The sequence below is a fragment of the Plecotus auritus genome (genome assembly GCF_963455305.1).
Source record: "Plecotus auritus genome assembly, chromosome: 8".
In the NCBI taxonomy this organism is placed as follows: domain Eukaryota; kingdom Metazoa; phylum Chordata; class Mammalia; order Chiroptera; family Vespertilionidae; genus Plecotus; species Plecotus auritus.
Genome location: NC_137782.1, coordinates 45,179,258 through 45,205,526, shown reverse-complemented (window position 1 = coordinate 45,205,526; position 26,269 = coordinate 45,179,258). Strand labels below are relative to the sequence as shown.

The following is a 26,269-nucleotide window of genomic DNA, read 5'->3' as shown; positions in this document are numbered from 1 at the left end:
GGTTGGGGGCAGCCTTAGCCCCAAAGACCCTGCTTCTAATCTGCATTTAGAAGAAGATTCCAGGTGATTCCGAAGCAGCAGTCTTCTAGGACCACTGGTGGAGAGAGAAACTCTGCCCATGGTTCTCTGTATCGACCAATCTTGTTCAGATGCAGCAGCTTGCTGCTCCCGCCCCGTGAGGAGGTGAGAATGGAGAGGAGGGTTAGATGTAGCCACGTGGTACTGCCAGGACGGCCACCCCTCCATGGTACTGAGCCGTTCAGGAAGCACGAGGTCAGGAGCATGTGGCCTGAGCTGCCCACAGTTTCTGTGCAGTTGATGTCTGTCATCTATAACCAAGTGGGGCGTGTGATCTGAATGGTTTCATCGCAAGGTAATGTTAACTATACCTTATCAAGATACATTGTGAAAAAGTATCTCCGGGAAGTGGAGATGAAGTAAGCACTGATGACTGTAACTTGGATGCAACTGGAAAAGGCATAGCCTGTGCTTGCTGAACCCACTTTATAAGCCCCTGATTCCCATGCACATTTCTCTGAGAGTGTTCTGTCTACTGTGCGTGTTTTTATAACAAAATATAGAAATCACTTAGGCCAGTGGTCGGCAAACTCATTAGTCAACAGAGCCAAATATCAACAGTACAACGGTTGAAATTTCTTTTGAGAGCCAAATTTTTTAAACTTAAACTTCTTCTAACGCCACTTCTTCAAAATAGACTCTCCCAGGCCGTGGTATTTTGTGGAAGAGCCACACTCAAGGGGCCAAAGAGCCACATGTGGCTCGCGAGCCGCGGTTTGCCGACCACTTAGGCTGACACTTGCCCCAACCGGGAGGGTGGCTGCTCATCAGATAAGCAAGAAACACTCTCACTTGTCACATTAACAATATTAAATACTGATACAACCGTGTTTGTTTATTGTATTATATAAAAGTTTTATTTTGCAAGGGATTGAAAACTAAAAGCAAAAAAATAAAAAAATAAAAGCGAAACTTTACCACGGATAGTTCAAGAAACACTGCTGTAAATGCAGTTCCGCAGGCAGGATAGGAAAAGGGCGTGTGAGTGTGTGTGGGTGTGTGGGAGACAGAGGTTGGGGTGGGGGGAGAGGTCAAACGCAAGGGGAAAGGGATAAAACTGCTCCTTTTCAACAATAAAAACACTATTGTGTTGGGTAAGTACATATTGCATAGTTTCCATGATAAACAAAAACATTTGTTTCCATTCGGGTCGAAATGAGAACAAATCTCTTCCCTTTCTGGAGCCAGACCTCCCTGCCTGGCCAGGGAGCTCCGGGCCAGCACTCAGGGCGGCTCTCAACCCGGTCAACCCGCCTGAGACTCACCGCCCTCACAGTGCCAAAGCCAACAGACCCCGAAGCCTGCGGCCCCTCCCTCCTCGCCCTCTGCTGCACACTGTGCGCATGGAAGCCTTTGGCTCACGGAGACCCCGACCAGAGGGCTGGTTCCCTGAGACCCCCAGCACCGCAGAGCCTCGCGCTCCGAGGCAAAGGCCATGCTCTTCTCTCTGGAATCAAACGTTAGTGTTCATTTTCTTCTGCCACAAAGTGACGGCCAGGAGTCCTGCTTCCTGCAGGGAGTACCGATGCAGAGGGAGGCGTTCATGTTTATGATGAGGGGGCCCTTTACAAACTTCATTCATGTGAGACAGTGCAGGGGGCTGATGAGCGGCCTAGCAGGTGACCGCGGGCCTTCAGACGCCGCTCAGGAGCCACGGAACTTAGAGCTGCTGGGCCTTAGATTGTTCTCCGCCTCACATGTCACCGCACAGAGCCAGCCGAGGTGCCGACCTAGGAAAATGTGTGCAAACAACACAAGCAGGCTGTTCCCCTGGGCCTGGATCCGAAAGGGTGGGCAAGGCACAGACAAATAGTGTGGGGTTTGTCACTGCGAAAGCGGCTCCCCGGGAGGACGGACTGCATGAAGGGGCGTGGTGCTCCCTAAAACACAGCCCACAGCGTCCACGGGGCCCTCACAACCAATACCAGCACGAGGTGTCTCTCACACACTCCAACACAAACCGCACTGCCTAACAAGGCAACTGCTGTTTTTACTGCGTTTCATTCCAAAGGCAAGGAGACTTTCTTGGCTAGCTTGGCCAGCGGTCTCACAGGACACACCGGAGAAACCACCTTCCCCCATCCCACAGCACACACACCTCACCCGCTCTCACACACCTCACACACTCGCCTGTTCACTCTCACCTGTCCACACTCACCTGCTCACTTAGGCATGTGTGCTCACATGTGTGCACACACACGTACACACAACTATGTACACATGTGCATGTTTTCACCCGACAACTATCTGCAGCGAGAATAGCTGGAAACGTCTGTTTTGAGTATGAGCACTTTCTCGAGAGCACTTGCACGTTGGCATTTGTGCTGTTTCGGAGGGAGGGCTCTCCAACAGCAAAAAGCTCTGTGCCCACCTCCCTCATATCACCTTCCAAGGAGTGACTGTCAGAGGCCAGGATTGTCTCTCCAAACAAGGAATCAAGCCAGGACAGGACAGAAGGACACGCACACCACAACAGTGGACGCACGATGGAGACGGCGTTATAGGTGGCCTTGCTCTTTGGGAGGCCACAGTATCTCAGAGACCATCATTTACATAGTGACAATGTCTCCTCTTTAAAACCACACAGAGGTCACCTCTCCTGAGCAAGCATTTGAAAGGCCGTTGTGGCTACTTCTCCGCCTCCCGCAGTTCCCTCAGCGCAGCTTGGAGGAGGCGCTGAAGCCTCCAGAACATGGTGGGCGCTGCTCTCTGGGGGCCGCCTGGGTCTGCGCACTCCTGCACGGCCTCCCGCAACTGCCGCTGGAGCTGGAAGGAAATGGCAGAGCTCTGGAGAGTCGAGGGGAACCAGTGTCGGAATATTTTGTCACAGACGACCTGAGGGGAAGGATAGGGAGACATTCATTCGGGGAGCGCATCCCCTTGAGAACCCAGAGCCCGCAAGTGGTCCTTCTATAGACCTCAGCTCTGCTCCACATCCCCAGGGGCCTTCGGGGAGGGTCCTGCAGATCCCAGTAGGTACCTTCCCTTCTGGAAATTAAGCACTCAGCCCCACGAATAAACTTTGCATCAGAGAGAAGGCTACCTCATATCAAGTAGAAAATTCCATTTCTGGCCTCAGAGCAGATGAGGAAGTTCTAGGTGACACTTCACAAAGGACTGAGTACATTTCCAAAGATGAAGGGAGCAGGAAGTCAGAGGCAGTAACTGCTGGGTAAGGAGCAGCCCCACGGAGGACCTGAGAATAGTCACCCTCCCCCCTATCACCACATTGCTGAGGTTGGGCATTCTTAGCCATACATTGGTCACAGGAACAGTGATAACCAGGACAGGGTGTCCTGAGGGTCCAATGACATGTTGGTGAGAGTAGTATGCACATGTGATAGCACCTTGAGGCTCAGGGGGGAAAGGTGGTAAGGCCTTCGAGATGGTTTAGTTTAAGCCATTATCTTGTGACCATTCATTCTAAGCAGGTATGGAATTCACTGATGTTGGAGCTCTCTTTACATTCGCAGTTTACACCTTCTGTGTGTTGCACAGCTGTCTGTTTCCTCTCGATTGGGAGAACTGGACTAGGAGCGGCATAATTAACACAGCTTCCTTTTTCTATATCGGCTTTATATTAGCTTCATTTAACAAATGCCTCCATTTTATGGAGCTGCTGTCTCACAGAAACAAATAACCTTAACTTCTGTCTCCCAGTGCCTGCAAGGGCAAGGATTCTTTTAAAGAAAACATTCTCTTGTTTCTTTTTTTGAGTTGACAACACATTTCATGTGCAAAAATGTACACTGTCCCAAAAGACAGACTGCACTCTTAGTCTCCATCCCGTCCCGACAGCCAGACACTGAACTCCGGCTCTGAGAGACGACCCCCTCCTCGACTCCCCTTCTCGAGAGAGTCTGTGCACACACACAAGCCTGTGCGTGCAAGTCTTTCTCCTTTACTTTCCATAAATGGGGTATATAATGCCCGCTGGCTTACAGCTTCCATTCCCACTTAACCAAATATCAGGGAGAGCCTTCCAAATCAGTTCTTATAAGGATATCCCATTCGTTTCAATGGCTGTCCCTCACACGTGTGGATGTATCATAAAGTACTTAATTAGTTCCCCATGATGGAAATGTAGGTTGTTTACTAACTTTTGCTATTATGAACAATACTGAAATAAATACCTTGCATATATGTCACTTCTGTGAGTGACTAAATTTCTAGAAATGAAGTTTCTGGGCCAAGGGGTCTGTGCATTTTTTCCTTTGATACGTCTTGCCAAACTGACCCCCATAGAAGTTGTACTAAGTTACACACTCACAGCCGTGTACAATGAGAATGCTCCTCTGCCCCACGCCCTGGCCAGCACGTATGTTATCTTTCATGTTTGCCAGCTGATGGGTGAGAAGGTTTAATTTGCATTTCTTATCAGTCAGGTTGAAAGCTATTTCTGCTTCCCTTCCAGTGAATGGTCAAGTTGATACCCTTTGCTCACATTTCCACCAGGTGTTGAACTTTTTCATATTAATTTGTACATGTTCTTTATATCATAAGGACCGTTGCCCCTTGCTTAGGTTGGTTTCTTGGGGAGCAGACTCTAAGAGGGAGGTTTGTGCACGGAGATTTATTGAGGGGCATCCTCGGGGACCACACTTTCACACTGTGCTTTGCAAATGCCCCACCCCCACTGACCAATCACAGGACACTGCCCCAGGGATGTGGCAAAGAAGCTCTGCTGGGCAGGGACAATCCTGGGGATACTCTCGGAGCTTCAGAGGCTAAGGGATAAGGGTCATCACTTGCCTCAATAGATCTATAAGAGACCTTTATATAAGAGGTGGGACAAAAGTAGGTTTACAGTTGTGAGTACACAAAACACAGAATTTATTCTTGCATTATTATTTATTAGTAATTGTATATTTTCAATAGGAACAACTATAAACCTGCTTTTGCCCCGCCCTGTATTAGGGATGGGAACCTTAGTCTCTCATTATGGGCAAAGGGTAGGTGGTTGCTGTTGTAGTGTCAATCATCTTGTTCCCGCCACTGAAGCAGAGGCTTTCCCTGCAGACCCGCCTAGGGTGTGCGTGCACATGAAGTTAGAGGCTGGGACAGAGAAGAGGCCTCTGAAGGCCATATCACTGTTGCATGCTTCCCACCCAGAGCTTTTGTCTGGCCTGGTCCAGGAATTCCAGATTCACACCACTGCCAGGTCTCCCGAGAACAGTCCTCCTTTGTTGCATGACGCAGCAGCAAGCTCTGGCCTGCTCTGGCCCAAGCCCACATCGCCAGGTCTGCATACTGCATACGGGCACACTGGCCTTTGGGTTGGAGGACGGTAGGGAAGAACAGCTACAGAAAAGTGAGTGGGGTAGTGGGTTGGATAAGTGAATAAGAGAGCAGGAAAGAGGAGGTGAGGCAAGGGCACAATCATGACTGACCACAGGCAACCAGGTGGTGGGCCCAGCTTCTCAGCCATGGGCTCTTCCTGGTTGCAGTCAACACCTAAGAGCTCAGGCTCATCCATGCCCACCTGAGAGCCTCAGGGGAGGGCTGAGGGCAGATAACTTCTGCCCAAAGAAGAGGGAGTGGTGGGGTCTGGAGCCCTGCTTTTGGGACCTCCCTGACTCTAGACCCTATCTGAGAGCCTGGACCCAGCATCCTTCCTACTTATCGCTGATTCCTGAACTTGAGACACACTCTCTCTTCTTCTATTACCCACCTGCTGGCCCTAACCCATGCCTGTCGGGACTGTGGCATCTGTCCAACCTCTCTAATTTGGCCAGTTTCTCAGAATGGCTTTGCATTCCTTTTATTCTTAGTACTCATTCTCAGTGTGTGTGGCAGGCTGCGGGGGGAGGGGCAGGGAACCAGGCTGACTTTGCTGGGAGCTGTATCCATTGGACCTCATGGCCAACAACTTCATGGGGCAGACAACAAAGAATGAAAGACCACCACCTCGCACCATCCCCACCCTCGCAGCACACATCAGGCCCAGGTGGCACAGGGTGGGGTGCTCCAGAGAGCAGTCTCGCCGCTGCTTACCTGCAGGTTGCTGTTGACTCTCTGCGCACCACACTTGTTGACTCTGAGATCACACTTTGAGAAACAGTCAAAGAAATTGCAGTCTTCATCTCCCGTGCAATTCTGCTCGAGAATTTCCCTCATTTTAGGTTCAAAAAAAGCCATGTCCATATCGATAGCCACGACCTGTAACCAAACAAGCACAGGGTAATTAAGGGGGCACTGGGCTCAGCACAGAGGAAGCCTGGGCAGCACCTCCACCTCTGTGTTCCCGAGCCGGGGTCACAGGGGGCCGGTCACAGGGGGCCGGTCACAGAGCTCTGCAGCCAGCGGAGTCCAGGCCATGCAACAGGAACAGATCCTATCGCAAGGCTTTCACTTCTAGAAGGACCTTTGCTGTCCCTAGCGCCGTGGTCGGCAAACTGCGGCTCGCAAGCCACATGCGGCTCTTTGGCCCCTTGAGTGTGGCTCTTCCACAAAATACTGCGGCCTAGGCAAGTCTATTTTGAAGAAGTGGCGTTAGAAGAGGTTTAAGTTGAAAAAATTTGGCTCTCAAAAGAAATTTCAATTGTTTTACTGTTGATATTTGGCTCTGTTGACTAATGAGTTTGCCGACCACTGCCCTAGGAAAGCCTAGGATTTGGGACTGTACAGAGGAGCATCCCTTTTCATCCTTAAACCTTTTTCAGCTTTAAAAGTAGCATCTCTGCAATGTCTTAAAAATGAATTGACTCCCCATCCTTGCTTTACTACTTTGGTCTCTGGCCTTCAAGGGTCAAGATTACAAAGCAGGGAGAGACAGGTCATCCACCCGCTTGAATAGAAGCAATAAAAGGAAACTACGTTCAAGAGGCAGGTCTGTGGGTGTGAAGGTGAAAACAAGGCCGACTGTATCTAGGTTGTCTTCCTACGGCATCTCTGTTACCTGAGTCAACTGGCTGGCAATTGACTCTTTGGATAGGCATGTGGGGGGAAAGGACAGCACCAAAGTTCTCAGATTAGGGTTGATATGTATAGAGTCCGATCCAATATCATCAGACACTACATGTCATAGTCAGCATAAGAATTGTGACCCCTGGAGTCTCAGATTTATCTTCTTGGCTTCAAACCAAAGAGGCTTCAAAACAAGAATAATATCTAAATTATGCAGATTTCCTTCACCACCTGAATTTAAAAAAAAAAAAAAAAAAAAAAGACCTCAAACCTGTGAAAACCTGGAGTTGGCCCAAATCAAGCTGTTTATAGCTTCAAGGTATTAAACAGCTTATAAGACTTGATGAATTTGAGGGAGTCTGTGGCATTTCACAAGCCTTCACAGGTCAACGTCAAAACATCATCCCTTCCTTCTCCCATTGGTAGCATCTCAAGAAAGGGTTCATTTGTTTTTGTTTCTCATTCAGGGTTGATGCCAATGGCAATAAAGTTTCTTGGGGAGTATTTCTTGAGGAGGGAAAATAATTTACTGCAAAATATGGGGAAAATAATGAAAAAAAAAGAACAGGGGAACTTTTTCCTTGTTAATAGCTTTGCCTAATTACTAATTCAGGCACAGCAAATAGAAATTATCATTTTAATCAGTTTTTCCTGTCTCATTATTTAGCCAAAAAAAATAGCTCACTTCATTATTTGCACTGGTTAATAGACTGAAAAAGTATGAGGCTATGCTAATGATCTACAGCCTTTCTAGTGTATTATTGGGGCTACAAGATCCTCCTCTTCCTTCTACAGTTTCTGGCAATCCCCCCAGCTTCTTCTGGGGCCCCAGATGGAATCTCAGCTCCTTGCAATTTCTCTCTTTACCATTTCTGATGGTTCCCTTCTCAACTCCTAGGAGAACCAGATTTATCTTTTAATTTTTGTGCATGGCATAGGATGGATTACAGCCATTGTGAGCATAACTATAAATACCAAAAATAGGAACAGTGACCAAACAAATCAGAAGACCTGCAGGAGGTTTCTCAAATTGTATCAGGAGAATCCTAAAATTCTTCCTACGTGGAGTGACCTAACTCATGCCACCTTCAAACTTCATCCTGCACCAGCCCAGAAAGGATCGATGAGAAGCATTTCATTCTCCACTGGGAAGCGTGGCTCTGGGGAGGAAACATATCACCTGCTTGAAAGGAGCACTTGCTGGCAGCAGTCCGGGAGCATGAAGCAATGATGTACCCTACTTGTCCTTGTGCAACCCCGGGATAAATCGTCAGGACCTGTAAGTGGGGACCTGGAGGAAGTGAATGACTTTGAGTCATCAATTCTTCCTGTCATCTGAGCAACTGCAACAAGGCCCGAAGGGAGGACCCGCCTGCTGATCTTCTAGCTTGTTTCTCAAACTCAGACGGCCACATCCATCCTAGGAGGTCTTGGGTAAAGGCGGATAACTTGCATTTCTAACCCATTTTCTGGTGATGTGGACACGGCTGGTTTTTACTTAAAGTCGTAGGTAAAATGGACTTCTTGAACCTCAGCCTCGTGAGGAAGGTCAGTAATGTCAGGGTCAGTACAGTAGAATCTGGTCCTTCCCTCCCCATCCTCACCCTCGCTCTGGCAGCAGCCAGGGCTGCATGCTTCAGGGCCGAGTGCTTCAGGCACAGCAAGTCCAGCCCGGTCAGGAGAGCAGCCAGGACTTCATTGAACAACTCTCTTAGGCCTATGATGCAGAAGATGCTGGAAGGCCCAATGGAAGTGGCCTGCAAGCCAGTAATGCCCCATGTTGCTCACTCCTCGGGAAGACCCATCAGCGCCACCTCCTTCTAAAGCCTTTCCTGGGAACCCAGCCCAGACAGCCGCTGGGTTCCCTCGACTGCCACCACTCACTGACATGCCCTCATACTTGCTGGATGAATAAACAAATCACCTCTTAACAGGAAGGACGGACCCCTAACTGCCCAAAGCTGGTGGTTGTATGTGAACGCTCCATGCCTCCTTGCCCAAGGCCTCAGGGTGGCTGGGTCCCCAGGACGGCTCTGAGGAGAGCCACAGCCCTCTGTGTTCATTACATAACCTTCCTGCTCACAAAGTAAGGAAGCCTTGGCCAGGACCTCAGCTCTGAGAAATAAGCCGGTGAGTCGGGGCATCCTGATTTTCACAGCTCGTCTGGCAGGTCTCCTGGGACTTCCCAGAACTCTCTGGAACCTCAAGGAACCACCCCTAACCCCCGCCCCAGCTCTTTCCCTCCCACACTTGGAACTACCTGGCTTATCAGCCTCTCTAGGATAGCCAGGGACAGAGCATTAAGACAAAGAAGTGGGGGCAAAATGCTATGACACCCTTCACCATGAGAAAGACTTGACAGGAGAAGGGCTCTATATTGATTTCAGGCTGTTATACCAAGGTATTCCTGTGGCTGTAATAGTACCTTCTATTTGTCCCTTATGTTTTGACTGGGGTGGATAAGAGGAACCATATACTAAACCTGGCAAGCTCAGGAGAGGCCTGGGTGGTGGCCTTACAAACTCAGACACCTAAAGTAACCACATAGGATGCTCTGAAATGAAAATTTTTAAACTAAAAGCAATTCATGGCAGGTAGTCATGTCCAAAGGCAGTATTTTTCCCTAACAAAATTCAATCTTTACCTTAATTGAGCCTATTATCTTTTTGCATCTCAGATAACATGTCTTTGGAATGTCAAAGTAATTTTCCTTTTTAAAAAAATGTATCTTTATTGTTGAAAGTATTACAGATGTTCCTCTTTCCCCCCACCTCCTCCCCATCAGTCCCTTCCTACCTACTCCTTCCCAGGCCTTCACCACACTATTGTCTGTGTCCATGGTTATGCGTATATGCATATAATTTCCTTTTTTCTGGACCCCTCAAAGCACAGGCACTGCTCTGCAGAGACCACAAATCCCCTCATCGTCATTGAGTTAATTGTTGTCTGTTAACAATCCTGCACCCACCTAAGTGAAAGAAGTATGTGTCTATCATTTTACTTTTTATCCAACCCCAGAGGTTTCTCCACTTTGCTTTCTCCTACCTCCCTAATCTATCACCAATGGATTTCATGTAACCCACTTACGTCTTCTATTTTTATTGTAATGTATTTTAAAAGATGTAAAACTGTCATTCTCTGGAATATAATCTCTAACTATTGAGGTTTTGTCATCAGTTTGGCCCAATAAACTCATAAAAATTCTCTATAGGTTTGAACATTTCTTACGTTGACAGAGCATAGTCCACCATGAGCCAGCCTCCACAATGCCCAGCCCACTGAGGTGGCCGGAGTGAAGTTGGCCTGGCCCTTCACCTGCTGGCACTTGCAGTGTAAGAGATGACTCATTGCAACAGGGGTGACCCCAGGCAATGGCCCTTGGGATAGAGCAGCCAGATCAGATAGCATTATTGTGACACCTGGGTTTACCTAGGGAGGGGGGAAGGAGAGCGGGGATCACCTTCCAATGACACTGCAGTCCCTCCTGCCACTGCAGCTCCTCCTCATTCAATTCCCCAGAGAGGGAGCAAAACTGCACCTGCCCTTCAGAGCAGTGCAGAGGCCACCATGTCCACCTGGGCAGGGTTGTCCCTGCAGGAGGCGCCCCACTCGAGTCCCTCTAGAAATATTACCCATGGAAGGCAAGCTAGCTAGAACCTCCAGGGAGAAAGTGCTAGAAAAATGTTGCACACTGTCATGGAGCCTGGACAGTTTGAAGACAGCATTATTGTCCAAAAGCCCCAAAGGCCATCCTCCTCATCATCCTGTGTGGCCCCTCATCCCTGAAGACTGCTTTCTGCTCTCAACAAGAGCTTGCTTTCCAGAACAGCCCCAGGGAGGACACGCCTCACCTCTGGGGCCTGGGCTCTTGCTGTCCAGCCTTTCATTCCACCCACCCCCTGGAATGGGGTGAGGTGTATGTGTCCTCTGAATTCTCCTGAACTCAGCTTGGGCTGGGTGGGCTGTCCAGGCTACAAGGCAGCATGATGCTACTGTGTGCCCCAGGATTTCAGAAAAGCTCCCATTTAAAACCATCCGTTCCCCACATGATGTGTCCACTCTGCAAGGAGCACTCACCGTGAAGTCCCTCCTGAGGGCAAAGTTCTCGGGCTTGACATCGCAGAGGTGGAGGCGGTGGGAGAAGTCGTTGTCGAAATGTCTCACCAGGTCCAGGAAGCTGAGGGCCATGTCGCTGATGGCCTGGGCCTGGCCCCGCGAGGCCCCGTCCAGGGGGAAGAGAGCCCTGTGGTGGGGGCTGCCCGCTGCCAGGTACTCCACAGCGTAGAAGTGGCCGCAGGAGCCTAGCAGTGGCGGGGCGTGCGGGCTGAGGCCGTGCAGCATGCTGAGCAGCACGAACTCCTCCTGCTGCGCCAGCGACCACAGGCTGGCCAGCTGGCCCTGCCAGCGCGCGCCCCGGCGCCCAGGCCACAGCGGCCCCAGGCTGCCGGCCGCCAGCTCCAGGCCCAGGGCGCTCTTGACCTCCCCCGCCACCAGCAGGAGCAGCTCTGCCTCCCGGAAGCCCTGGCCTCCGTCCTCGGCCTGGTCCTCCATCAGGCCGGGTGGCCGGAAGCTGGAGAAGGCTTCCTCCTTGGACTTGAGGATGACGGGGCGGCCGCGCCAGTCCGCCTGCAGCACCTTCTTGCCCCTCTCGTAGTACAGGCAGCGCCGGTACCGCAGCCTCCCCGCCACACACAGGTCCTCGCAGAGGTCGCCCGCCAGCGCCCCGCCCTGGTAGTCCCGGCACTGGAGAGAAGGGACAGTAGGTCACAAGGTGGTGGTGGCCGCGGGAGGGGGCAGGAAAAGGGCCCAGGTTGGTCCCTGCGCTTGGAATGCTTCTCATCAGCCCTTGAGGGGAACCTCATGAGCCCTGCAGGGTCTCTGGGAAGTCAGTGCATAATTAAATAAAAGACTTCAAAGTGCCTCATATTTATGTTTCTCAATCAGACCCGGGGCTAGATTCTCAAAATCAAAACACCCAGAGCCCAGAAGTTGGTCTCCCACCGTCCAGCTGTGGTCACCCCACCTCTACCACACTGCAGTTATCCCTAAGAAGACAGTCCAGCCAGGACTTGCTAGAGCAATGGCCACAGACAAGGCCCACCTGCCTCAGCCACACCTGGCCAGCTTCCAGTTAACAATGCCACTTTCCGAACTCAGTCCAGCTGTACGAGAGCTGAGCCTCCATCCAACTACAGGTACCAGGCTCCAGAGTTCACAGAACAGTGGTGGCTGCCTTTGAAACTCATCAATGATAGCGGAGTATGACATGGGCAAGGTAAGTTTGGGAAGTGTGGTTTGGGAAAACTGGGTTTGTCCCTGGGTTCTGCCCCTCACTAGGTGTGGGGCATGTTTTCAAATCTGTAATATGGGATGATAATACTGTATCACAGGAGGCCTGTGGAGGTCAACCAAGGTCATGAGTGCAGAGGACTTGGTTATCTCAGGGAATGCTAGTTTTATCCAGCCCTGGTCCTTAGAAGTCGGGAGCCAAGGAGGCTTCTTCCTGGAGAGATGCATCTGAGCTCACTTTTGAAAGACAGATTGCAGGTCTGCTTAGCAGACAAGGAGGGGGAGAGCAGTTTCATGGCAGGAAATAGCCTGTGCAAAGACCTGGAGTTGCACAGTAGCATGGGATGTTCAGAGAACGAGACCAGTTCAGGATGTGGAGAGCAGGTCAGAGCATGGGCCACTGTGTGACGGACTGGGGTGTCCTATCAAAAATGCCATTTCTGCCCTGGCCGGTGTGGCTAAGTTGGTTGAGCATCATCCTGTGCACTAAGGGGTTGCCGTTCCATTCCCAGTTGGAACGTATGCTCGGGTTGCAGCTTGATCCCTCCCTGTTGGGTGTCGTGCAGGAGGCAGCCAATAGATGTTTTGCTCTCCCATAGATGTTTCTCTCTCTTTCCCCCTCTACCTTTCTCTCTCTCTAAAAAAAAATCAATTTTAAAACTGTAAAAAAAAAAAAAAAAAAAAAAGCCATTCCTGCATCTCCACCTGGCACAAATGCTTCCTACCCTGCAAGGGTCAGATCAACCTTCCCCTGAGGCGGCCCTACCTGCTGGTGGGGATGCTCCTCTGTCCAGGGCTCTCACTAAAGGACCCACCCTTGCGCCATCCCCCCTCCTGCAGGCTTTCCACAGCTCAGCCTTCCCTACAAAACTATACTGCACTGATGAAAGCAAATTCAAATTGAATTGAAACCTATCCAAGATTTGCCCCTGCAAATTTGGAAGGCAATTCCAAACAGGAGTTGCAAGATATTTTGAACAACAGTCTAATCATTGAATTTGGCATACGGCCTATGGATTTTGGAGGGGAACATTAATGTTGGCTGTTTCCTGCAGATCAGCACATTGAGGCATGAGGGATGTGGTGTTAGGCATCGGCAGGGACAGGGAGTGGAGCGAGATGCCCAGGTGAGGTCTTAGGTCTGTGACCTCATTTATCATAGGAGACCGCTTACATTAGAGCAAAGCACACACATTGCAGTTATCACCCAACTGTTCTCTGCTATCATCCTTTAGGATTTGGGGCATTTCGGTTCCCACGCCTCTTATGTAGAATGTAAACTTTGTCCACAGCAGCTATTCTGGTCACCAGTGCCAGAGTGCATCTGCAGAGTCTTCACATGTCTGTGCATACTAAACATAGAGAAAAGCTTCATCTAGCATTTAAAAAACAGCAAATTTAAAGTATAAATTATGAGGTTACAAACTAATGAGTAATTGTCATCATGGTAGAGACAATCATTAAATTATTTTATTTAGCAGCAGGTCCTATTGAAGTTGCTCTTCTTTTTTTTCCCCTTCAAAAAAGGGTGTGTTTTTTCTATTTTGAGATAAAGAGGAAGGGAGAGGTTGAGAGAGAAACATTGATGAACAAGAATCATCAATCGGGTTGCCTCCTGCACACCCCTCATCCCCCTCTAGGGATAGAGCCTGCAACCCGGGCATGTGCCTTAACCAGGAATTGACCCCTCAAATTTTCAGTGCAAGGGATGACACTCAACCACTGGGCCACACTGGCCAGGGTGAAGAAGCTCTTTTTTAACTAAAAAAAAAAAAAAGTGCTTTTATTTCCTTTAATTCCATTTTAAAAATCCGTTTTCTCTGACTATGAGGAGATCCAAACTGCCAGTTTGAAGACAGGTGTGTTTCTGTACCCAAATGTGTGTGCCCACAAAGTCCACAGGTATACACTGAGAAAAAAGTCTCATTGTAGTTAAGTGGCATTATCTACTTAGTTGGACTCACCGTGCATTTGTATTTCCTGTGGGTTGTGTGAGAATATGCAAACACACATTTTCAGCTGCCCAGCTCTGCAGGAAGGGTTCTTAGTGGTTGTCGCTTAGAATCTCTCCAGCTTCTGTCATGCTTCTCAGGCAAAAGCAAAGCCTGTCCATTCCAGTTTGGGAAATGGTTGACAGGTCTCAGGGGTCATGCCTAAGATCTGGGTTTTCTGTGTGTTTGGTTTTGTTTTTAAGGAGTGTTGAGTTCCTATGTGGTTAGCAATCGTCACACAATGAGGATCCTTCCCCGGCAGTGACGCTGTGCACTGCAGACTCTCAGAACAACTGGCCAGTCCGCTGGGCAGCCTTCCTGACCTGGATGAGCACTCAGGAGAATAGTTATTTTCTGCTATAAAGTCTTTCTGGGCATGCGCCCTGGATATGCGCTAGGGCCCTAGGTTTCCATCACAGCAAAAAAGACAAGTCTGTCCTATTAAACAAGAACCCCGAATGTAGGCAACTAAATTAAATCACATCAAGCCTAACTAGCCAAAAGGGAGTGAAGCCTCTGAATAACAGCTGTGGGAATAGTTGTGAGATGCTTTGAAAGCGATATGCTGTGGAGGGTTAAGTATACCCAGTTGTTACTGACGGTTCTCATTACTAAAGAAGCCACTCGCTGTCACAGGGTCTGTCCTATCAGACTGCACATGGTTCACCCTGGCTCCACACACACTAACTGCATAAATCAGGACAAGCTGACCTCTCTAGGGCTCAGTTTCACCATCTGCCAAATGGGGATAGTCAAAGCACTGGCCTCCCAGAGGTTGTGGAGGGGATTAAGTGAAATTATACATGTAAAACTTCTCATCACAGTGCCTACCCTGAGAAGCAGACAGGCACCCGGAGCCCAGCCCTCTCTGCCACTGCATGAAGAACTCCGCCTGCAGAATAGGAGCAGGGTGCAAGAATTACCAAGCATGGCCTAAGGCTCACCAGCCTGCATGACCTCCTGGCACTGTTCTCTGGAACAGTAGGGCTGTAGCAACCTTCCAGGGCAGTCTAAGAGGGCATGTGGATGTCTTGATTATGGGATGAGCTGAAAAGCCGCAGTACAGAGGAGCACTGCAGTCTGACTAGGAAAATCCAAAGCTCTCAGACCCAGTGCTCGACTCTTTGGAACAAGGCCAGTTGGCTCTTCCAGGGCTGGGGAGTGCGGTGGGCTCCCTCAGGAGGTGGGCAGCTTGGGGCTAGCAGCAGACCTGGCTCCTGACTCCTCAGCTTCAGCTAGACTTCCCCCGCAGGCCACAATGCCCCTGTGCACTGGGGGCCTGGGAACACTCCAGGCCTTGCCCACAACTCTGCTGCCCCTGCCAGAGAGAGAGAGAGAGGGCTCCCTTTGACTCAGTTCAGTTACTCCTTCTATGCTCTGGTATTCAGAGGGAAAGCTAATGAGAGTCTGGAGGCCAGTCAGAAAACTAACAGCCTGTTTCATTACTGAGGATAAAAGCCAGGCAGAATGAATTGAAAGTGCTTGGGGAGCCCAGAGACAGACGCTCGATTCAGCTCGAGTCCTGGGAGGCCACAGTGCCAGCCTCTGCGGGGCAGCCAGGGCCCAGCAAGCGAGGTTTGCAGACTGGGTCTTATTCAAAGCTTGTGCTAGGGTAGTGTCCTGGGTAAAAGGGAGCCAGCGTGCTGCGTGGGGCTCACATCAACAAGTCAGAATGGAGAAGGTAGGAAGAGAGGGAGAGAAAGCCAAGTCCTGATCACGTGGGAGAAACCATGGCCTCAAACAAGGCGTGCAAATGATGCTCCCCGAAAAGTCAGTTCAGGGAGACAATGGCAGGTGAACTTCAGCAAGAGGGACCTGGTATTTCAAATCATTCTTTTGGTAACAGGAAAGGAGAGAGCCTCCAGAAGCAGGACCGACCTCTTTGGCTTTAGGTCAGACTAAAAAATGACCCCCTAGGGCTGCCATTGGAGATATAGTGGTAGAACCGCTCATCAGAACTGGCTTTAATTTATGGGCTGAAACGCTTGGAAAGTTATGATTTGCAATTACTTAATTTATATTAGGCTATTCATTTCCATTTGGCCTTTCCCACTTAGTCAAAGGTAGATAAATGAAAAGTGGAATTCATCTTTTACTTTAATCTAAAAGATTATTTTCTATTATTTTTGTAAACAGAAGTATTCCATCTTGGTCAAACTATTAATCTTTGTTCACTATAAACAGTCGATCAGCGCCCCCCCCCCCCAAAAAAAAAAAAGAAAGGAGTTTTTATATGGGTTCCTGGGAAAATCAATGAGCTCATGTAACTTAAAGAAAACTTGATAGAACTTCAGTGTAACCATCAGTGGGTGGGTGGTAGATGCATAGATGCATGGATGCATGGATAGATGATAGGATGGAGGGAATCAATGATGAGTGTCTCATTTGCATTATGGTCCATTCATGATGACACATGTCAGACTCAATTAGGGAATATGATTTATTTTAGCTTGTACCTTTCACTCATTATTCCTTAAATTTTTCCAATCTCACTTTTTATATAAAAAAATCATTTACTTGAAAACCTTTATGCTACCCCGTTTTGAAAACCTACAATCTCAGCTCTAGCCTGTGTGGCTCAGTGGATAGAGCGTTGGCCTGGGGACTGAAGGGTCCCGGGTTCAATTCTGATCAAGGGCACATGCCTGGGTTGCAGGCTCGATCCCCAGTAGGGGTCCTGCTGAAGGCAGCCGATCAATGATTCTTTCTCATCATTGGTGTTTCTCTTCCTCTCTCCCTCTCCCTTCCTCTCTGAAATCAATAAAAATATATTTTAAAAAACACAAACCTACAATCTCAAAGGGTCCACCCATATATAAGCAATTGAACTAAAAACTTCCCATGTGTTTCTCTAAGATTTCTTAGAAAACAGATCACTTTCACACCAAATGCTTAGATGCTCACTGTTTGGAGAGTGAATAAACACTTCACAAATCAATGTAACAGGAGTAGCCACTATCTTCATCTTTCTTGGCTTTCCTTTGGGGGATTTCTACCTTTGTTCAAATCTCCTAAAGCACGTAACCTTCTGAACTAAAATGACAGTAAGGAGCAGCCAACGTTTGGGAAGCAACTGATGAGCATCTGGGGCCCAGTGCGCGCAGACCGAACCCTGCGGTTCTGTCTCCCCGCCCCGCCCCGCCCAGCTGAGGAGCAATCAGGCCCTCCCGTGGAGGGACAGAGACTGCAGCCACTACCCCAGGACTAGGGCCCACGGGGGTCGGACCGCCTCCCAGAAGCACGCTGTGCCTGGGGTCCCACGGATGCATGAGGCGAGTGTGAGGCGAGCAAAGCTTGGGGCGCAGAAGGCAGGGCCCTGTTAGCGCATCGGGCTCGGCGTGGTGAAGCCCAGATTGGAATCACAGAACGGAGCCTAGGCCAGAGAACAGGGACCCAGGGACCCGAGAGGCATCTTGGTCCGCATCCTGGCCCCTAACCCGGCTGCCCCACACGGGATGGGCCACCAAGGGGTTGTGGGGAGACTCAGAGCCTACAGCAAACTTTCTTTAGGAGCGCGGGCTCAGGGGCGGCGGGAGAGCAGTCCGGCAGGAAGACTCTTGGGACAAAGGACCAATTTTGGCGATGTGGGGAGAAACACCCCTGCGCGCCCGGAGGGCTCGGGTGCACAGTGCCCATCCCACGGAGACTGGGACCTGCACATCCTGCATCCCACAACCCGGGTCCCACCCCTTCACCCTGGCGCACCTCGCGGGGCAGTGCGGCAGCGGGACCTACCAGCGCGGCCAGGATGCGCCGGCTCTTCTCGTCCGTGCAGCGCTCAGAGAGGACCCCGGGGTGCGCGCGGAGCAGCAGCGCAGCCGCCAGCACCCAGACCACGGTCCAGGCAACGCAGGCAAGCAGCGCGCGCCTCCCGCACCTCCAGCGCCTCCCGCACCGCCCGCACTGCCCTGGCCGACCCCGCGCACCCGCAGTCTGCGCCATGGCCAGCGCGCGCCACAGCCTGTGCCCTGCACTCCTGTCGCGGCTCCACTGCTGCCGGCTCAGTGGGGGAGGGGATGCGGGGGAGAGGCCACGCGAAGGGAGGGGAGGCCCCGCTGCTGGATCCCCTGCCCAGCAAGTCCTGAGGTGGGTGAGGGTGTCCGCTGGAGCACTGGGGAAGTGGGTGTGCGCTGGCCGTTCCCTGGTCGGTGCATGCTGGACGCCCCACTCCACCGCAGCACCCAGACACCCTTTCCGCTTTTTTTGCACCTTTGCCCCCAGATCAGCTCTCCTCTTAAACAGAATCCGCGCAGATTCAAACTCCCTGGTCTAGACTCCTGGCTCCTCGGCCAACACCTCTTCAATTCAGACAAAACCCTCCCCCCCCTTCTCCTCTGGGCGGCAGCTCAGTGTCTCAGATCTAGACCCCGGGGTTGCTCTCTGTCCCAACCACCATTTGCCTCTGTTAGATTCCTCCCTCCCCTACATCACCCTGCCTTGAAAGGCCCTCCACAGGTGAGACCCTGAGCCTGCGTAGAGTCCTGGGTCCCGCACAGTTTGTCACGCTGTGGCCACTGTCGCCCACTTTTCCCAGGCAGCATCCTGAATCCTGAGTCCCCCACCCCCCTGCCCAGGCTGCCAAAAACTCCAGGGTGTCCTTTCCAGGAGAAAAAGTGCAGCACTAAACATTTCTGCTTCCCCCTGGCAAGGAGAAAGCACTCAATAAACGTGTCTAAATCTGCATTTAGGTCTGTTTGTAGCAAGGTCTCAGGGAGTGAGCTTCAATGCTCTACCCCAGCCATTACATAAAATAGGCGGGCACCTCGGCTGGCAGACCTGTCCCTGGTTCTTGTCTCCTCCCCACGCCACCAAGTTGCTGCTCCCTGAAAGCCTGTTTCCTGCCCCCCCCACCCCCACCCCAGTCCTGATAGGTGGTGCACCCCGAACTGTCCCAGCTGAGGGCTTCTGCAAGTGCAGGCCCAGGGCTCCTGCCACTCACTCTGCAGGAGCTTATTCTGGCCCAGCCGTGGGCAAACTACGGCTCGCAGGCCGGATCCGGCTGTTCTATCCGGTTCTCTTGCTCTCCCCTCCGCTCCTTTACTTTGAATTTATATTAGTTCACACAAACACTCCATCCATGCTTTTGTTCCGGCCCTCCGGTCCAGTTTAAGAACCCATTGTGGCCCTCGAGTCAAAAAGTTTGCCCACCCCTGTTGGCCTGTTAGGTGCCAGCACACGGGGTCACACTCCCACTTGCACTGTGCCTGGATTTCACATATCCATTTCTAAGTGTGGGGACAGCAGGAATTACTCTGGCCGGAATGAAGCATTCTGACAGTCTCCCCTGGAACTGGCTTCCTAATCTTGTCTGTTCTGCAATCACACGTTTAACTTCAAGTTTCATAACTCAATGGTAGAGGTCTCCAGAAATTGTGAAACACCACATTAACAAGGAACACTCTGGGTACACCTCAGATATTCCCTTATGACCAGCCCTCCCACTCCCAGGGCATACCCAACCCCAACCCCAAGCACCACGTGGGAATATTGTTCTAGGCGCTGTATAAACTTGGTCATCTCGTTTCAAAATGGTTGTGAAGCACAGAAAGCATCTTAGGACTGCTTTCAAAGCCTGACTCGATGGTGTAAAGTAATTGATTTTCTTTCTCCAAAATGTTATGGGGGAGGGGCACAAATAGGAAGGAGGATGAGATAAAGAAGTGTAAATATTTATGGTTTCAAACCTAAGAATAAAAACGGGGAAAGCAGAACTTGAAATCAAAGTCAGGATTTGCAAAATGAGCGTTACTGGTGTAAGTTTTAAAAATATGTTAATAATCACACTTCTTTTGGCATTTTTTAAATTTTTTTTTATTGATTTCAGAGAGGAAGGGAGAGGAATAGAGAGAGATAGAAACATCAATGGTAAAGAGAGAATCATTGATCAGCTGCCTCCTGCACACCCCACCCTGGGGACCGAGCCTGCAACCCTGGCACGTGCCCTTGACCGGAATCGAAACCAGGACCCTTCGGTCCGCAGGCTGATGCTCTATCCACTGAGCCAAACCAGACAGGGCTCTTTTGGCATTTTAAAAAGAAAAGTATACAGAAGAAAATGATAAGCCCACATTGAAGAGAGCCTTCGAACATTCAGCATTGTTTTAGTACAGAAATCACGGCCCTCTCTGGAGCCGAAAGCAAACCCCTGGGAGGCAGGACCTGTGCATGACCTCCTGCTATGCGGGTTGCACACTGCAGGAAGCCACGAGAGGCGGGTGGGGCTGAAGTCCACCAGAGCCCAGCTCACTAAGCCCTTTTCCTGGGGGTGGGAGCTCACGGGGGGTGGGGTGGGGAGGGGGGCTTTTAAAATTATCTGTCCAAAGAGGGCTTTTTTGGGGAATTCACAGGATGGTGACTGATAAGCCAGCTGGTACAAAAGATCTTTCCCTGGAGCAGCAAAAAGATAAACAAAAACATCATTACATTAACAACACAATGTGAAACTTTGGCTTAACAAACAAAGAAACAGGAGTTTGGTCTCATCTTCCAGGAGCCCTAGTTGCTGGAGTTGGTGCTAGCAGCCTTGTGGGGCCTGGTCAGGATAAGAGTATGGGTAGAGCTAGGAGAGGGGCCTGGCCAGGTGCTGGCTTCACATCAAGTTGATTTGAATGAGCTTTGACTCCTTAACAAAAAAACAACTATGAAATTCAGGAACTACTTTCCCCTACTCCCTAACCCAAACTATGAAAAGTGAAGTCCTATTACTAGAAATGGCTGAGTGTGATGATCCCTCCAATCATACCTCATTCACACAAAAACTCTAAGGCAGGTTTCCCTTGTTCTGAAGGAGATGGAAATTTAGGTCTGTAGAACCGACAGGGAACACCCTGTGAGCAGATGAAAGGCACCCTGTGCTCCAGTCCGGAACCTATGCCCCACGCCCAGGTTTCAGGCACCTACCACAACAGAGCAGAGCAAACATATCACGTAATCAGGGTTGTCTGTTTTAATTAAGCACGTAGACTAGACTGTTTATTCATTGATTTCTTCCATTAGACAAGGGGCTGGAGACTGTCTTGTTTCATGTTGTAATCCCAGCACCTAATCTGAAGAAATGAGCGGAAGATGCAATTTATCTTTTTCTCTGAACGATCAGAAAACTCTGAGCACCCTGTGGAATTTTTCTTGACAATTTTTCTTTTAACACATAAACATTTCTCTCTGATTTCCTGAGGCTACATTGAACAATGCAGACACATCACTGGGTTACGAATATGTTTGAACATATCCTTTGGATTCTGAACTAATAGATTGACAGTTGAATTTGTTGCTGAGAACCGAATATGAATATTTTGCTTGTAGGCCATTACTGGAAGAAAGAGTACAATTCTGTAGTTTTCTGACTCTGATTATACCAAATAGCTTTATTAATGCTTGATTTGTTACATTTCTATATACATCGAGCTCATAAAAATATTTTTCTTTCTACAAAGACTGGCAACAAACACACCTATGCTTGTATGTACTTAATATGTTTGCATACATTAGCTCACATAATTCTCCCAGCGCCCCACCCAGATGACTGGGTGAATGTTATTACCTAAAACCTCACAGAAAAGGGCATGGCCTTTTGTATCTGATCTGTTAGTAGGAGGGACAGGTTAGAGGCCCACTCACTGCTTCTAGGTTGATGCTCTGATTCCTCTTTCAATGTTGGGATTTCCCATTCTAGAAGTGAGAGCATGAAATATACACATGTCACAATCAATGACTGAAATAATCTGCCACAAGCCAAGCACGTTTCAAACGTTTGTCAGCGTTACCAGTCGTTTGTCATCCAAGAACAAGATTTTAACTCCGGCTTAGCTTTCCTACGAGAGTCTTTATTGCCCATCCCAGCAGTGACTACCACATCCGCAGGGTGGTGACAGCTCAGGAAAGGGGCGGCTACCTTTCAGAAGGAGGCTTGTTTCTGATCCCCTGTTATGGGGTCATGGGGCAAGGGAGAGTAAGCCTGAAGAAAATGAGGGATAGCCAAAGTCCCCTCCCCACTCAAAAAAATGTCTCTACTCACATTCCACAGAGAAAGGTTAATGAGACCATCATTTGGGTTTTACTTTATCATTTGTCTTAAGTGAGATCAGTCCTATTTATAAATGAGAGTTTTGTTTGGAGGGGAAGGAGAAGTTATTTCCTAGTCTGGGGATAGCCCGGGTGGGGGTCCAGGTGTAGTTCCCTCTGGGATCCTTTACAACCAGAGGCCAGGGAGCCAAGAGGGCAGGAGGCAGGAGCTTAGAATGGTAAAAACAAAACAGGCAACAACAAAACAATGACTGGCTTCTTTTCAATCTTGCTTAGAGTGCCCAAATCATCCAGCTGGTAAAGCTCAATACATGTTTACCTTGATTTAGGAAAAAGAGCAATTTTGAAGAACATGGGCAAAGCTGTCCAACAGTGTTCTTTACAACACAATTTATGACAGCAAGAGTTGGAAGTAACCTACACGTGAATGGTGGGGATGGTGGGGATGGTTCAGTAAACCATGAGTGGAAAGAGGTATACTGCCCTCAAAAACTGTGACATGAAGTGCATGTTGATGGGACACGCGCTATAAGGGGGTTCACTACAGTCTTTGCTGTTCCTCTAACGCCTCTGCTATGTATTGAGATTGGCCAGAAATCTTCGCACAAAACGAATTACTGCGTTCCTTAGGGACTCACCTCCGTTTATAAGCCCCTGGGGTTTCTAACCACCACCACCACCGCCCCGCCCCCTTGCACCGCATTGTTTGGGAGTGAACTTTAGTAAAGTTCTAACCTTTTTTTGGCCTCCTTGCTTGTATTTCAGCTCCAGACACAACTGCCTGTTGGGCGGTCCCCCAGCCTGTGGAGAGGTGGGAGTAGCCACCCTCATACCCACCTTTGTCCCTCTGTCCTGCGCCCTTTGCCGAGGCACACATCTCAGACACAGCTGGGTTCATGCACATGTGCGCACAGAGAAGGCTGCTTCTCCAGCCTGTCCTATTCCGTGGAAGCACCACGTGGGGAGAAAAAAATGTATCATGCTATTTGGCCTTGAAATACAGGGGCCCTTAGGAAAGGGTGACATTCCAGAATATGTTATTTCCCTTTTGGTAAACAACATGCAACTGTTTGCAGAGAGGAGCGATCCACTGTGAAGCTTGCCTGAAACCGTCTGCAGCCCCAACTGCTCACCTAACGTGGCACTGGGTCCAACTAGGAAAGGAGAAGGCCCCCAACTCTCTCCGAAAAGCCTCAATGCTGTGGATGCAGCTGCTTTGTCAAATAAACATCCTAAAAATACTGATAGCTCTGGAATTAGATTCTCCTTACAAAGGTTTATTAAATGTCAGCACATGAGAAGCCAGAGTGTCAAAACACCCCCACTTTCTCTCACCCCCATTAATCTCTCCAAGTGCTGCTGAAAGTACTTGTACCGGTTAATTTATGCATCACCTACCAAGGGACGCCGTGGTTGCTTCTAAGTGTTGGCAATCGTGGATAAAGCTTATGTAAATATCCACTTGCAGGTTTTTGTGTGGACATAACTCCTTTGGTTAAATACCAAGGAATTCAATTATTAGATCATATGGTCAGAGTATGCTTAGTTTTGTAAGAAACTGCCAAAATGTTTTCCAAAGTGGCTGCACCATTTTACATTCCCACTAGCAATGAACGAGAGTTCTTATTGCTCCACATCCTGGCCAGCATTTGATGTTTTGGATTTTGGCCATTTTAATAGGTGTGTGGTAAATCTCATTCTTGTTTTAATTTGCAGCACCCTGATGACATATGATGTTGAGTGGATTTTTCTATGAGCATTGTCAGGGCTTATGATGGCACAAAAACTCAAACTATTTGTTCAAAGTACTGAAAAATCATCTTATCCTGGATATTTCATGAAGAGCATTTAAATAATAATCATGGTGAAAACTGAATTTGTAGGGCTTGCATGCAGTTAATTTCTGGTCGGAGGTTGCTTTTATGCTGACTTAGTTTTAGGAGAGTGCCACCAGCCTGTCCATGCTTTAGGCACTAATGGTCCTTACTGGCCCTCTCAGTCCTCATATGCTGTTAGCAAGTCCTATGTGTGGACACCTGGGTTGACCCACCTTTTGGCTATTGTGACTAATGCTGCCATGAACATGGATGAATAAATATGAGTCCCTGCTAGAATACCTCAGGAGCTAAAAGAAAATATCAGGTGCTCATGAAAGAGAGCCTTCTAATGAAGCATGGCAGCTTCTGTGACATCACAAAGTGGATTCTCTATAAAGCACAATGATGGTTGTTCTGATCGCAACTAACATATCTTAGGCCAACAATGTCTTCTTAAAGTTCCAACAACTGTATTGTGCATGCTTGCCAAGGCACAGAATTACACAGGAAGAAAACCTCACACAAAAAATGCCCGTCAGCACAAGGAATCGAGTAACTCTAACAACAACAAGTTGCCCTTCATCACACAGACCAATGAACTCAGCATCCTTTTCACTTAATTTCCTCATGCTGCCTTCCTCCAACACCATCTCCCTTTCCAGCCAAGTTCTTTCATTCTATCATGCCATTTTTCCCCTTATTCACTCACCCTTTCTGCCAAATGCACTTGCCCCTTTTCTTTTACATATTGCACTTTTAATGGGAAAGAAGTGCTTAGTTATCCAAAAGCCTGATGTGCCCCTGGACATCATTGCTGTCTTAGGCTGCAAATCCCAAGAGGACAGGGAAGGTCCTGGCTTCATTGACTTTGAGTTGGGAGCTTGCCTGCATTTCCTGCTCCTCTGACAGAAGTGGACATGTGAATGTGACTATGGGAATCAGGGTGAGGGTCTGGCAGCAGGCCCTCCTACTCCCCGCCCCCCACCCCAGCTGCTCTGTGGCCTCTGTCCCATCAGAGGGTGAGCATCTCATCAGCATAACCAGCTAGCTTGAATTGTTACCTGCAAACAGGAGGCAGATTTCTGGGTGTTCTTTTCCCCCCACAACATGTAGTGTTTCCAATCCTCCTGGCTGCTGACATTTCTGGCCGCTCTCAGAGCTTAGTCACTTTCAGTGCTAAACAATAGCTTCTTTCTGGGCAGAAGAGAGTCCAGTCCTGTTTAACATTAGCACTCCAGAGTTCATTTACAAATTCTCTCTTTCTTGGCTCAGGTCAGCCTCCGAACAGAACATCTGCACTTGGGAGGGTGTGTGATTTCTTTTCTCTGTATTTCTCAGTTTCCCTGCTTCCCTACATACAAATAATGATGGTTTTATTGTCATCCTTCCAATCCTCATGTGTTTAATATTTTTAATCTCCAGTCAATATTGCTTAGAAGTTGAAGTAGTTAAACATCCATGTCTTGTCTTTACATTATTTGTGTTCCTATGATGAAACCAAATATCTTATTTGTATAACTGAAGAAAATGTGCACCTGGCATTGGGAGCTTTGAGGAATTCTGCTGTAATGGGGACCTTGCTGATACCAAGCATTTAAAGTTCATGATAATCATCTATAAAGTTCTACCTGCTATTAGCTTCTACAATTTTATTTTATTTTATTTGTTTACTAGAGGCCCGGTGCACGAAATTCATGCATGGGGCGGGGGGGTGTCCCTCAGCTCAGCCTGCACCCTCTCCAATCTGGGACCCCTTGAGAGATGTCCAACTGCCTGTTTAGGCCCAATCCCGGTAGGATCAGGCCTAAATGGGCAGTCGGACATCCCTCTCACAATCCAGGACTGCTGGCTCCCAACTGCTCACCTGCCTGCCTTCCTGATTGCCCCTAACAGCTTCTGCCTGCCAGCCTGATCACCCCCTAACCACTCCCCTGACAGCCTGATTGATGCCTAACTGCTCCCCTGCCAGCCTGATTGCCCCTAACTGCCCTCCCCTGCAGGCATGGGTCCCCCCAAACTGCCCTTCCCTGCAGGCCCCGTCACCCCTAACTTCCCTCCTCTGCCGGCCTGGTCACCCCTAACTGCCCTTTGCTGCAGGCTTGATCGCCCTCAAATGCCCTCCCTTGCAGGCCTGGTCCCTCCCAACAGCCCTCCCCTGCTGGCCAT

At 49.2% G+C, this 26,269-nt stretch overlaps 1 protein-coding gene across 1 annotated transcript; it reads right to left on the bottom strand.

Moving 5' to 3' along the window:
* Positions 1-917: 917 nt before the first annotated feature.
* On the bottom strand, positions 918-18,206 carry DIPK1C (divergent protein kinase domain 1C; the record flags this gene model as incomplete). Its single annotated transcript, XM_080684124.1, has 4 exons — positions 918-2,913; positions 6,073-6,237; positions 11,062-11,727; positions 18,000-18,206. 4 exons carry the CDS (start codon positions 18,204-18,206, stop codon positions 2,707-2,709), a joined length of 1,245 nt encoding a protein of 414 aa, XP_080540250.1. The 3' UTR covers positions 918-2,706.
* Between the last annotated feature and the right edge of the window lie 8,063 nt (positions 18,207-26,269).